This window comes from Myiozetetes cayanensis, unplaced genomic scaffold, assembly GCF_022539395.1.
Source record: "Myiozetetes cayanensis isolate MyiCay16 unplaced genomic scaffold, myiCay2020 scf22, whole genome shotgun sequence".
NCBI lineage: Eukaryota > Metazoa > Chordata > Aves > Passeriformes > Tyrannidae > Myiozetetes > Myiozetetes cayanensis.
Genome location: NW_026087434.1, coordinates 8,564,137 through 8,577,047, shown reverse-complemented (window position 1 = coordinate 8,577,047; position 12,911 = coordinate 8,564,137). Strand labels below are relative to the sequence as shown.

Here is a 12,911-nt window from a genome sequence, read left to right as displayed (position 1 = left end):
CCTACATTATCAGATTCAGAACTGGCTACAAGAAAGGTAAAAAAAATTCTGATTATCTGTTCAGCTGAATAGTCACTCAGGAACCTTATATCACATGAGGCATTTTTTAACACAACTACTGTTTCCTTGAAGACTTTTCATACTATCAAATCCTAAATTGTTCATGTTGGAAAAGACCTTCAGGATCATAGAGTCCAACCACTAACCCAGCACTAAAACATGTCCTCAAGAGCCAGATCTACCTGGTTTTTAAATCCCTCCAGGCATGGTGACTCCACCACTGCCCTGGGCAACCTCTTCCACTGCTCCTCAACCCTTTCAGCGAAGTCATTTTTTCCAATATCCAACCTAAACGTTCCCTGGTGACACTTATGGCCATTTCCTCTTTCCTATCACTTGTTACTTGGGAGAAGGAGTATTGAGAATGAGTACAAAGTCTGAGATGCACGACAGGAAGAGATCTGCTACCAAAAAAAGAGGTACTAACCATGGTGGAGCAGGGGAAGCAGAACATAAATCAGGCTGACGACTGACACTGAGTTTAAACCAGAGTGACTTCCTAACCCAAGTAACACAGCTCGAGGCAACAGATGCCACAGGTTCTTGTCTTGGGGTTTTATATATAAAAGTAACATTTAGAGCAAATAAAATATAGCCCAATTGTTGCAGCTTTCTGAGCTGAACAGCGCGGAAGAGGCGCAAGACGCAAATGCTCCGAGGGGCATGGTTTGCATATGACGTGCTCCAACCAGTGCCCAGGGAACACAGAAACCCAGGCTCCCTGTGCAATCCACAGCTGGAAGTGCCCATGCAAATCCTCCAAGCAACCAGCTCCTCCAGACAAACCAGTGCATCAGATGTGTCAGGATCAAGGCTAATGGGAGGAAGTACACCCTGATGTGCCCGGGCTTGCAGGCTCCTTTTTCAGTGTACTATGGTAAACCCAGAGAAGGACTTGGGACAGGAAGACAGAAAGATACTTGTATTTAAAAAAAAAAAAAAAAAAAAGGTTAATACAGTAGAGGACAGGATTTTCTACAATTAGCATAAACAAATTTGATTGCTTCAAGTATATTCAAAACTGAGACTGATTTCAGTATAGCTCAAAACCTGGAATGTGTCCTGTCTGAAGAATAATTTATGGCATTTTTTAAAATCAGGTTAAAGATGTTACAAGAACTGCTAAACAAAGTGAAATGGTTGGGCAGCTCTGAGAGTGTCTCCAATTGGAGTGTCTCCACTTTGGATTTCTCTTTTTTGACTTGAGGTCCTTAGGGATTCGACAGAAGCCTAAACATTAAACAACCAGGAAACTCATGACCCATTTCCCAGTTTAAAATTTATAAACTACAATTTAAAAAATATTTAAAAAAAAAACCACCCAGGATTTTTACACTTCACTTCCTTTCCCCTTTCTCGCAGGCCACCACAATTCCTGAAAACATCCTGATCAAAGCATTAAAATCCACTCAGTCCCCTAACAAGGCTGTTCTGTGGCCAGAAGTGAAAGCAAAACATCTTGAGACGTGTGGCCAGATGCTTTTCTGTTAATGCATTTTCAAAACTTGAAACACAAATCAAACACACAGGTTTTCTGCATTCCTGCAAGATGTTGTGAACGCTGAAAATTCCCGGTAGCAATTTCTCAAATGGAAATCTTTGGAATATTATGTGCAATAATTACTCATCACGAAACGAGTTGGGCTTGTTTCACTTAATGCTTGCCCAGCAACACTCCAATTGTTGGTTTGTTTTCATAACCCAGTTTATTTTTCTTGTCCTCCTCTAAAATATTTTATGCATACCGATATTTTAAACTATGGATTAGAGAAGACATCTCTGCCTCAGCCTAAGCATGAGAGCAAACAGCAGTGAATCAATCAGGCTTGCAGTTGAATTAGAAGTCTTATCTAGAATGAAAACATTTCTGTAGGCATCTTATAAATACCATTAAGTGCAAGAAGTGCACATTATGACAAAAACAAATTACACCCAAGCTCCACCCTGACATTAAAGAATTTATGGAAGCCAAGACAGCCACCCACAAAGACACAAATATACGGTATCAGCACTAAGCCCATCCACCAGCCCAGGCTCAGCTGGGACTGGGAGTTCCACACCCCTGTGTACGACCCTCGAGAAGTCAATTTTATCTTTTTTTTTCAATAAGTTTCAAGATAAAAAAATACTTACATAAAAAATTCTTTAATCAATGATTAATAATTACACTAAAAAACTACTTAAGGTTTACTGTTTTGTCACGTGCCAACTGCCCAAAAAATGTTGTCAGTTAAAAGAGATGAAAACTCTAATTCATATATATAATCATCTAGGGAATAAAAGACATTAATTCTGTTTTTTTTTAATTTCCTTAAAGTTAGGAACAAACTCTGAAGTCACACCCTGGTTTTAATTCACTTTTACTTAACAGTTACTTAGGCAATCTCCCTTTATTTCCTGGAAGTTTCAGTAAATAGGAAATGAAAAACAACTCAGTGAAAACTCATTTACATTTTCTTTGTCGCAAGAGCTGAAAAATTGCCCTGAACCTTTTGCAACGCTCCTGACCTGCCCATTACACAGGATGGGGAAAGCAATTCTAGAACTGAGAGGGAAGCTCCTTTAAACAAATAAATAAATAAATAATTTTGGGGCTCATTAATTAAAGGCCAGTTCTGTAGCCCTTTCTGAACCACCTGCACCCACAATCTGAGGGACTGGGAGGGACTGGCAGCCTCTAATTGTACAAACCAAAAGCTCCCCCCCCCCAGATCCTACTGTTTTCATTCCTTCTAATTGACACTTCCCAGTACAAAAAAATGATTTTTTGGCATCCATTTTCTTACCTGTACAACTGACGACTGCAAAGCTGGGGGGGGGAAGCAACAAATATTAATATTAGTGGAGTTTGTTTGATCCAAGTGTTTTCATTTCCTCCCCCCTCACATGCAATGCTAAATACTGTGAGCTGTGCAAACCTTCAGATAATTTTAAAATTAAAAGTCAAAGGAAAAAACTTTTTTTGAAAAGAACCTCTCCATACCCACTTGAACTTTCCATTCAAAGAAAATCAAGGTAGCACATTCATAAAGCACTGGTTTCCTGAATTCCAAATCCAAGCTGTTCCTACACATTCCCTGGAACCCAGTTTGGCTTTTTAAAATACACTGGTTTTCCACCATTGGTTCTTTCAGAGTGATAGACTGCACTGGCTGATAACTGAAATTACCTGCTAGCTGCAGATTAAACAGAAAAAATTCAAATGTGACTGAAAAATATTAGCTCATTTTCAATGTTACAGCAGACCTAAAAAAAATCAGATTATTCCACTTCTATGTACTAAAACCCAAAAAAACCCCAACTATTAAAAAAAAACGAGTTTATGGTAACTTTGCAGATTAATTACAAACAACAGCAAAAGCTGCATCATAACAACTCAAGGCCACTGTAACAGCACAGACCAAACTTTCAGGCCTTTCAAGATGAGAAAGTTAAAGAAGGACAAAGGTGCTTTTTCAACCTGTGGTAGCAGCTCTTAATGGGTAAATGGTGAAGCCTGACAGCTTTAGCACATCAGACTGGGACTAAAGGTACTACAGACCCTGCAGAAAGGAGCAGGAGCCTGAACCCTGGAGTACTGGCTGTTCCAAACAGGGAAGAAATTGGAGCCAAAAATAAAAAACAACGTGGGATCACCAAAAATAAAGGGACAAGAGAGGCAAAACCATCTCTGTGGAAGCATCTGGAACTGCTCTGAGCAGGGCAAGGCTTCTTTTATCGTAAGCAGAGATATAGACAGTGAATCAATTGAAATGCAGAATGTGACTTCTGAGGTCTAGGAAGTAAATTATCAAGTAAATTACGGATGCAGGGACCGAACAGGCTCACTGGGAGGTCTCCCTGGACCACAGTGACCCCCAGGTCTGCAAGGCCAGTCAGTACATCGAGAGAGGGAGCAGAGACAGAGGGGAAGGGAGTCAAAGCCATCTCAGAAATGTGACTTAGAGTATCAGAGCAAGGGGCTCAGCAGAGGCAGAACAGACTCCAGTACCACTCTGTAAGACCCAGGGTCCAGCACACCCAGCTATCAGCCAGCCTGGGCTCTGGGACCACATCTGGGACATGGTTTGCTGTAAATCTTTGTTTAAAAATCATACAATACACCAGGTTAAAAAATACATTTATACTGGTTACAAACCTCTTGGTGGATTTGTTTAAGTCCCTCCAATGTTTTTTCATTGAAATAGTATGTTACAGATCTGTAAAAGGAGGCAGAATTTTTAATGCAGGTTTCCTAATCATGCTGTAAATAATTTTTCTTCCATGACATCACACTGCACTTTCAAACAAAAAATCAGTCATTTGTTCCAAATTATGCTCCGCAAAAATATGCAATATTTAATCTTAAATAGTTGAGCAAGCATAACAAAAGAAGCTCTTTCCTTATCATGTAGCAAACTCATTCCTAAAGGACTACATAAAATTAGTATCACTTCCCAATAAACATTATAATCAGTAACATCCCAATAATATTTCTCAGCTCAGTGGTATTTCTGGACTCCAACACTTCTGTGACCTTTCCATCTATTTCAAGTATTTCCTATTACATAAAAAAATGCTTTGCATCTTCTTCTTGAACTTTTTGAAAAGGGAACTCCTTAAAATTAACCCAGATTCTTTCTACAGACACTGATGGCAAACGAGTGTGTGTGTATATGTATATATGTATATATATATATATATATATAATATACATGGACCAGAAATCCAGTAGCAACAATTACATCAGTCCAACTCAACAAGCTGCTTGAGGAGGTGTGAAGGATTTCTCTTACACTGAAGACAAAACATTGTCCCCTCACCAGGAAGGCCCCCACCTATGGGGAAAGGGGATTAATCCATATTTAAGTGATCACTTTGAACTCTCTAAGTAATGCAGCAAGTGTTCTCCCTTTCCTGATGATGAATTTTAAGACTCAAGTTTAAACCACCATCAAATAAAACGTGAAGGCTCGGCATCACTGACAAAAACCAAACAAAAATTCAATGGAAAAGCAGTTCAGGGAGATGGAGATTTCCATAATTATACTCAGGAAGCTTTCAATAGACCAGACATGAAAGGAAAATTTATAGTCAAGATAATCTTGCATTAATACCTATTATTCTCTTGTGCCAGTTTACACAGAGCATGGGTGATCTCAGCACAGGCAAGGATTGCCCCATGGCGTGTGTGCAGATCTGAGCCCACTGATAAAGGCAGAAGTCTTGGCAAAACTGAAAGAGATTAGATAATTAATTTTTTTTTTTAAACAAAGCATAGTGACAGATCACAGTTCTAAAAGTAATCATGTCTGCCTAGAAATAAAATGGGGAAAGCGTTTCTGGAAAGTCAACTATCCTGGCTACTTTATGAAAAATAAGTTTTAATAAAGTAAATTCTGACAATTCTTTGTACTCCCAACTTTGTAGCTCCCTGGCTGGAGTAAATGAAGTAACATCACTACTGGGCACTGGGCTGGCTGAGCAGTAAAGGAAGTGAGGCTTGTACTGCCATGGAATTTGACTTCCACGTAAACTGCCACATTCCTAGTCCAGGACAGGGAGCCCAGGCAAGGTCTGTCACTGCAGATCCACTGGGGACCAGCTGCTGTCTTCCAGCCACATTAAAATGCAGCCAGCACATCCTCAGGATCTGGAATGGGCCGAGGAAACCGTGCTAAGAAACATCTGATTACACACACACAGAGAAAGGAATTCTGCTGCAGATGTCAGACTGGACAAGACAAAACAGATCCCCCCACCCTCTACAACATCAAAGCCTTACTGTCAGCAGAACCTGGGAATTTGAGGAGTAGCTGCTGGAGTTGTTCCCACACAACTGCACCCATTTATGCCCCACAGACCCAGCAGGGTCCAGTGCAGTCAGGGGACTGAAGCCCACGCCCCAGATAAAAACAACCTGCCAGTATTTGAGAATTTTGACACAAAATCTGCAAACCGGTGAAGCCATGGGTGTCCCTACAGGGCACGAAGCTGCAGGGGGGAATGTTAATTTTTACTAAGCCCTGGTGCATGTTTAAATCTGCACCCATTTGTGCTACCCAGGCTGGCTGTGGCCCCCAGTGCAGGACCCAGCTGGTACCTACCCACGTTCGCCATGTACTCGGGGGCCCGGGGGGTGATGTTGTGCAGGGCTTTGGTTGAAAGCTCTCGAATGACACTGAGGGTGTAAGAAAGAATTTTAGGACTTGGGGGCATTGGTAACTCAGTAGTAGTAACATCAGGAAGAGACTAGGCAAAAAAAAAAAAAAAACCCCAAATACTGAAAATTACAGAATCCTCCGTCCATCCTGGGTTTCCTCCCTCCGAAACAGCCAACAAAACCAAAGAGCAGCCACTGCAGCCAGCCTAGAGCCAGCCTTGAGCAACATTAATAAAGCTTGTTGCTCAAAGAGACAAACACCAGCGGGGCTGCTGGAACCCCAGGGCCTGTTCTGTTCACTGGCAGGGCCACTGCAGTAAACTGTGATTATTTCTCATGATGCAAACTGGGCTCAGCACTGATACAATCTCATTTGTGTGATAGGCACACATTTCAACCTTCCTGAACCCCGAATGTGACTAAGCACCATCTCTATGCATGAAATCTGCTTTAATTAGGATAATTGTATGGTGACAGTGTTTACCCCTCACACACACTATAGGACATATAAATGGGTTTTATTAATCCATTAACAGATTGAGGTCATGGCCAAAAGACAAATTCATAAACCTGTTTAAGTGACAGTGTGCTCAGGAGGTAGAGATTATATCACCTACTACTTGCCCAGTTTCCTTCAGTCAAATGTTATTGCAAACTCTGGTGTAAAATTTCCAAAAATAGTCTAGAAAATGTAAATATGCAGAACACTCAATTCCTGGATATTAATAATTAGACTTTATGAACTTACCTATCCCAGTGGTTAATCTTCATATTAACTAAATGATCAATCATTGGCTGTGTATATTCAGGAAAGCCAGCAATATACACACTGTAAAAAGAAATGCACATTTAGACACAGAAATACAGGCCAGAGAGAGACAGCACAGAATCAGCATCTGCGTGCATTTTAACACAACCTGCTCCAAAGATTTAAATCCTCAAAAATTACTTAAATGTGCCTTCTCCTAAATGAGATGCAGCTGAATAATACAGTGGCAAATATTTTACAATTGAAAATTTGTAAAACTTTCAGTCTTTATAAAAACTACTCTACATACACTGAGCTTGACAGCAATGAAAAGCAAAAATAAACATTCAATTCCCTTTGTTACATTCTAGAAAATCTAGATGTGTGTGTTAACTTGTGCAATTATTGCAGCTACAGGACACAGGAAAGGCAAGTTCTAGAAATGTGCTACATCTTCATAAATACAATGGTCCAAAATGGAATGTGGGTTTTTGATCTGTCATTTTTAAAAATCAAACACACACCAAAAAAAAAATCCATCGTCACAAAAACTGTTAAAGATGCAAAGTCAAGACCTACAGGAACATCAGCATTAATTATCTCAGGAGTCTGCAGTTACCTCACTTGCAGCCACACTTGCTTTCCAATCTTCAGAATCATCAACTATTGAAAGCCAAGGTCAACACAAGTTAAATGAAATGTTTTCTCAGTACATCTGATGAGTGTTAAATCACCTTGGGAAGCCCAACAATCAGCAGAACGTGTTTGTGTCAAAAGGGCACAAAGGAACAGCATTAAGGACACATGGATTATCTTAATTTTACCTTTTCCTATCTTTTGAGTGATTAACTCTGCAACTATAACAGTGTTCCATTGATGTACACATGTGTAATCAGAAGTAAAACAAAGAGAAAATCCAAATGCTGTGGCATGTTCCTGTACTGCTGTGGAATTCACCAGAGGAGTGGGAATCCTTAAATCCATGGGACAGACCTTGAGCCAATATAGGACACAGAAACAACATCTACTGAGCCCTAGAGGGGGACTGGACACTTGGTTCAACTTGTGGTTGATGCCAGTAGAGAAATGATAAAATTAACAACTCTGGTTCCTCTCCCTGTTCTGGAAGAACACACAATAACAGACACACTTCCCCTGCCATGTCTGAGTTCTCCTCTCTTCTTTGTAGTAGTAATAAAGGAGCATTAAAAAAAAAAAATTAACTATTCCACTCCCAAAAAGTCAGGAGAACTTAATCACCCTACAAAATTGTAAAAGAGAGGAAAGAAAAACTGCTTTGTCAATTCTGAATGTTTTCAATTTTCTTGTAGTACAAAAAGCCCGAGTTTCAAAAATCACATGGATTCCACAGGGATCTCAAGCATGTGCAGTACCAAGCCCCTGCATTTCCCCATCCCAGCTCCGTGGGTGGGAGCTCTGGGGAAGGTGTAGGAGGAGGGTGGGGACCCCAGAAGAACTGACAGTCGGTGAAAGGTGAAGGTATGTACAGACTGAAGGGACTGTGCACAGAAGGGACAATGTGGAGGTGGACAGATTAATAACAAAAATAGTCCAGGAGAAGATGGAGGGTTCCAGGGCAATTATCTTAAAAACCTCCTTGGTGGAAGTCACAAAATTGGTGGTGGAGCCAGCACCACCATGTACCTGTCTGCTGTTTCTGTTCCCCAGGGATATCATCTGCTCAAGCCTTTCTGACCTGTTTGGCTTCGGAGCAATTCCATGGGGTGATTTACCTGACCTGTCTCCAGAAGGTCTGAATCACCTGCCGTGGGTGCTGGTCTCAGCCTTGGCTCTGCATGAGGCTGGACTCCAGGCCAGACTCTGTCTGGAACAATTCAAGCTGGAACCAGCCCTTGGTCTTTGTCATCATCTCCGAGGAAGTGCAGTGTTCTGTTCATCCCAGCTCGGCTCTGAACTCCCCTGACTTCGGCACCACTGCACTCCCAGAGCTGACAGCACCCTCTGAGACAAGCCCCTGGTTTATAACCCCCCACCCCACTGTGGGCATTTCCCAGTCACTCTTTGCAGACTCTGGACTGCAGAGATCCGTTTGGTTTTTCAAACATTGCTGCACGCTGTGAGCGATTTCACTCAGCTGATCAGGAGAAACACCAGCACTCAACTTACAGGTCTGTGCACACACCAAAAACCCAACCCCCCCATCTTCCCCACCCTTGACCAGCCTGGACAGCTTTGGAACACCTACAAATAAGGCCCCTTGGCTCCTTCCTCCCTATAGTCAAGGAAACCATGGCCATGTTTTCACTATGTTTTGCACACGATAATCAGTTGGATGCAGAAATAAAATCCCAATTCTGATTTACTCAAAACCATCAGTATTAAACATAATGTTCCATAAGGTGAGGCAACCAGACAAATATTTCATTATATACAAAAGGTCCCTCATCTTTAGGAAAACTAATGCTTGGAAACTCACCTTATAGTGAGGTAACAGTTAACTCTGTTCCCAACAGCAAAATAATCAGCTGCAGTGAGAATGTCGATGCCATGGGGAAAAGTGCCCTACAAGCAAAATATTATTTTTAAGTGTAAAAATACTTTCCAAATAGGCAACATTATTGAAAACAAATTTCCTGCTACTCTCCCAAGCACTGAAAAAAACACAATTTAATTTATAGTAAAATCACTAGTACCAAAGACATAAAGGATATTGAATATATAAACAGCAAAATACCTCGCTTTGCTTGTGAGTCAATGATAAACAGCCCAAGTAAAAGGCAGCAGACAGTAACCTATGCAACAGCTCCTTCACACCTTCCAGTCATACCCAAATATGCACTTGGTGAATGCATGACTATGTATGTACCCAGAGAATGATTCCTCTGGAAGGAGGTTTAGGTAAACAGAAACATGTTTCCAGTTTATGTGAAGGCACAAGGATCTGCTGCCAGTTTTATGAAGTGTAAAATTAGAGATTTAGGCAGTCAGAAATGCATCCCACGAAGGATGCTTACACATACGTTTTATGACTGATTAATGAACTAAAAATTTGGGGTTGGTTTGGTTTCAGAAAGAAAACTGTTTCCCAGCAAGGCCTGAAAGAGTGAATCCTACTTCTGCCATCACTGCTCAAGCCAGTCTGTTTCTAGAGGATAAATTATCTTCCTAAACATGAGATTTCCACTTAGAAATTTGAATTTTTGTATATATAAGCAATACAATTCAGATATCCAGCATTACACAGCACAGCTGTGTTTTGGGAAAGCAGAGGCAGCAAAGCATCCGTGAGACATAATGAAGCAAAATGGGAAAGAGCCAACCGACAGACACCCTGCTGGCTTCCAGGAGGGACACTCCGAGAGTATTTAAGGAATGAGGCTCTCTGGAAGTACAGGTTGGGGATGTGCTGCAGGTTTGTTTGTTTACAGCTCACTCACCCCTTCCACATTAGGACACAGCCATGCAAAACCAGTGGAAAGTATCTCTCCATCTGAGCCCCAGCCACTGGAGCAGTTTATCCTGCCGGCAGCAGGAGCTGCCAGGGGCTCTGGAGATCTCGGGTTGGGAAGCATAATGCCAGGAATCCCCAAAAAAACCCAACAAAGCAGGCCTGGAATCTGACTGAACCAAGGAGAGACAGAGTATTTATGGCTTATCCAAGGGACACCCTGACAACTCAAAGGTGAAATGAATGCTCTGTCCAAAAACCTCATGGAACACTGATTAGGGACAAAAAGGTACATGAGAAACACCTCCTTACAATTTGAGGCCAAACAGCAAGGCATGCAGTGGAATATATAAGGATGCACACCACATAAGGAAAATCAGAGCCAAATAATTCCAGTTCTAGCTGTCAGCTGGACCTTGCTATTTGGTCCTCAGCTGAGAGTGTGCCAGTTCAGTGCCATCTCACCACAGGTCAGGGTGCCACCGTGCCTGCTGGTGAGACAGCAGCATTCCTGACTCCCAGTTCAGGAGTACAGAGGTCATGGGCAGGGAGAGAGCCTGGCCCCACAGGAACAGCCAGCAGCTTCCATTCTGTCAGAACACTGAAAACTTCTCCAATAGGAAGGTTGGTATTATTAGAAGCAGGTGCATTTCTCACTATTTATGCTTTAAAAAGTTCTCCACATTTTTCAAAGCTTCCATTTACACACAGTGTAAGTTACAATGGCTTCTTCTGTGTCCATAATCAAGCTCCAGTTTTGGGACATGTGGAATTACAAAGGTGAAGCAGGCAGGAACCAGGGAGTAAGTGAGGACAGCCTTCTTCTCCACCTATTTATTATCAGCATTGTTACCTCAGGTGGAAAATATGTTTTAGCTCCTTCTAATTCAGAGAAAAGAGTGTCTCTTTTAACACACTGCATCCGGGGAGAGAGGTCCAGAGGGTGGATCTGCTCATTAAGAAACCATTTTCCTAGGCACCAAGGCATGGTTCAACTTCTGAACTTCTGCAGGAACCAGCAGGAGACTGACAGTGCCCTTTATGCCATGAAAACTTCATGCCATGTGTCACTGCTAATGTGACAACATACAAGCTGAAATCATGTGTGTTCTACCAACACCAAGACATCTGATTTGTGGGTCAGAGCAGAGCCCATAAGGAACATTTCTGGCTGTAAACTAACATGGACTATACTCCTCTAATTAAGAAATAAAACACTCCACAAAATGTTTGCTGCATGGGAGCACTTTAAAGCTGCAGCACCCAGGAGCCCTCCCTCACCTGGAGCTGAAGTCAGGGTAAGGTGTTATTTACTTCCCTCAGCACCTCATGTGGTGGAACCAGGCTGAGCTGCTCTGTGATGCCCAACCTCTCCAGGGCAGGAACTACAGACCCAGGGAAGAGTCACACTGGCTTCTGCTTATCACAGACCTGGGTCAGGTCACCAGAAGTCCCTACACCCTCTTCCAGGGTCTTCTTGCACCTTTTCTCTGCTGTTAACCTACTTCACTCTAGAAATGCACACACTGGATAGGAACAGGTTGCTTGATGCCCATAGTTCTAAAGGAATAATATTCTGTCTTATGACACAGAGGTCTTCAGGAATGGTGTCAGGGAAAGCTGCACAGCATTTTAACAAAGATCCCTTAAAGAGCAGCTTTTTGGTAACAAAATTGTTCACGTGACCTGCTCTGTCACTGAACCATTCTCCTCCCCTTTTCTTCCTCTCTAAGTTGTATGTTCAGCTTTATTAATTCCTGATGAGAAACCAGGAAATCCAAGTCTTTCCCCTACTTGCTTCTCCTCCCAGGCTGAAAAATCTAAGTTGTCTGAGCATTTTAACTACTTAAATGTTGCTAAGTCACATCAGAACCTACCACAATACCTTTTTTCAAAGCATTTCAGAAGTACTAGGTTTCTCAAAATATCTGAACAGTATAACAGGGAAACCCAAAAACTGAGTTGAAGACTCTCAAGCCTGGTTCACTGTGGTACCACCAACCAGAGCAATGACTGCATAGCACATTTCAGTTGTTCTATTTCTATTGAAAACAAGAAAGTCAGTGAAACAAAACAAATCCCCCCAAAAAAACCCGAAACCAAACAAACAACACTACACTCTTCCTGCTTTAAGAGCACTGCAGTTTGCAGTCACAAATGCTTGATATTGCTTTTCAGAAGGACTCAAAATTACCAGAGGGCTCCATTTCTTCCGAAACTGGAATACTAAAATCAAACTCGCATCTCAGAAAAATATTCCACTAGAACCTGCTGCTCATAATGAAAACAATGATTTTGTGACATTCTTTTACTCAATTCTTCCAAAGCCACGGTGTCTAATTTTGATTTCAGGTACTCCACGTTTACAGTGAGCTCCGAGGCACAAATGAATGAAGATGCAGGGAAGTCACCGTACCTGTCTCCCAACATTCTCCTGGAAGGCAGCCTAAGGAACAGAGAACAAACACACCAAAACGAGTCAGGTTTGCTTTCTGATAAACACCAGATGATGAATTCAAAACACACAACAA

General features: G+C 41.7%; 1 protein-coding gene across 1 annotated transcript in view; it reads right to left on the bottom strand.

The window, feature by feature from the left end:
• TBCD (tubulin folding cofactor D) overlaps positions 1-12,911 on the bottom strand; it is a 114,014-nt gene that overhangs the window by 40,290 nt on the left and 60,813 nt on the right. The window contains 7 exon segments of the mRNA XM_050319070.1: positions 2,847-2,869; positions 4,199-4,259; positions 5,157-5,274; positions 6,147-6,220; positions 6,951-7,031; positions 9,409-9,494; positions 12,797-12,826. Coding sequence (XP_050175027.1) covers positions 2,847-2,869; positions 4,199-4,259; positions 5,157-5,274; positions 6,147-6,220; positions 6,951-7,031; positions 9,409-9,494; positions 12,797-12,826 — 473 coding nt within the window.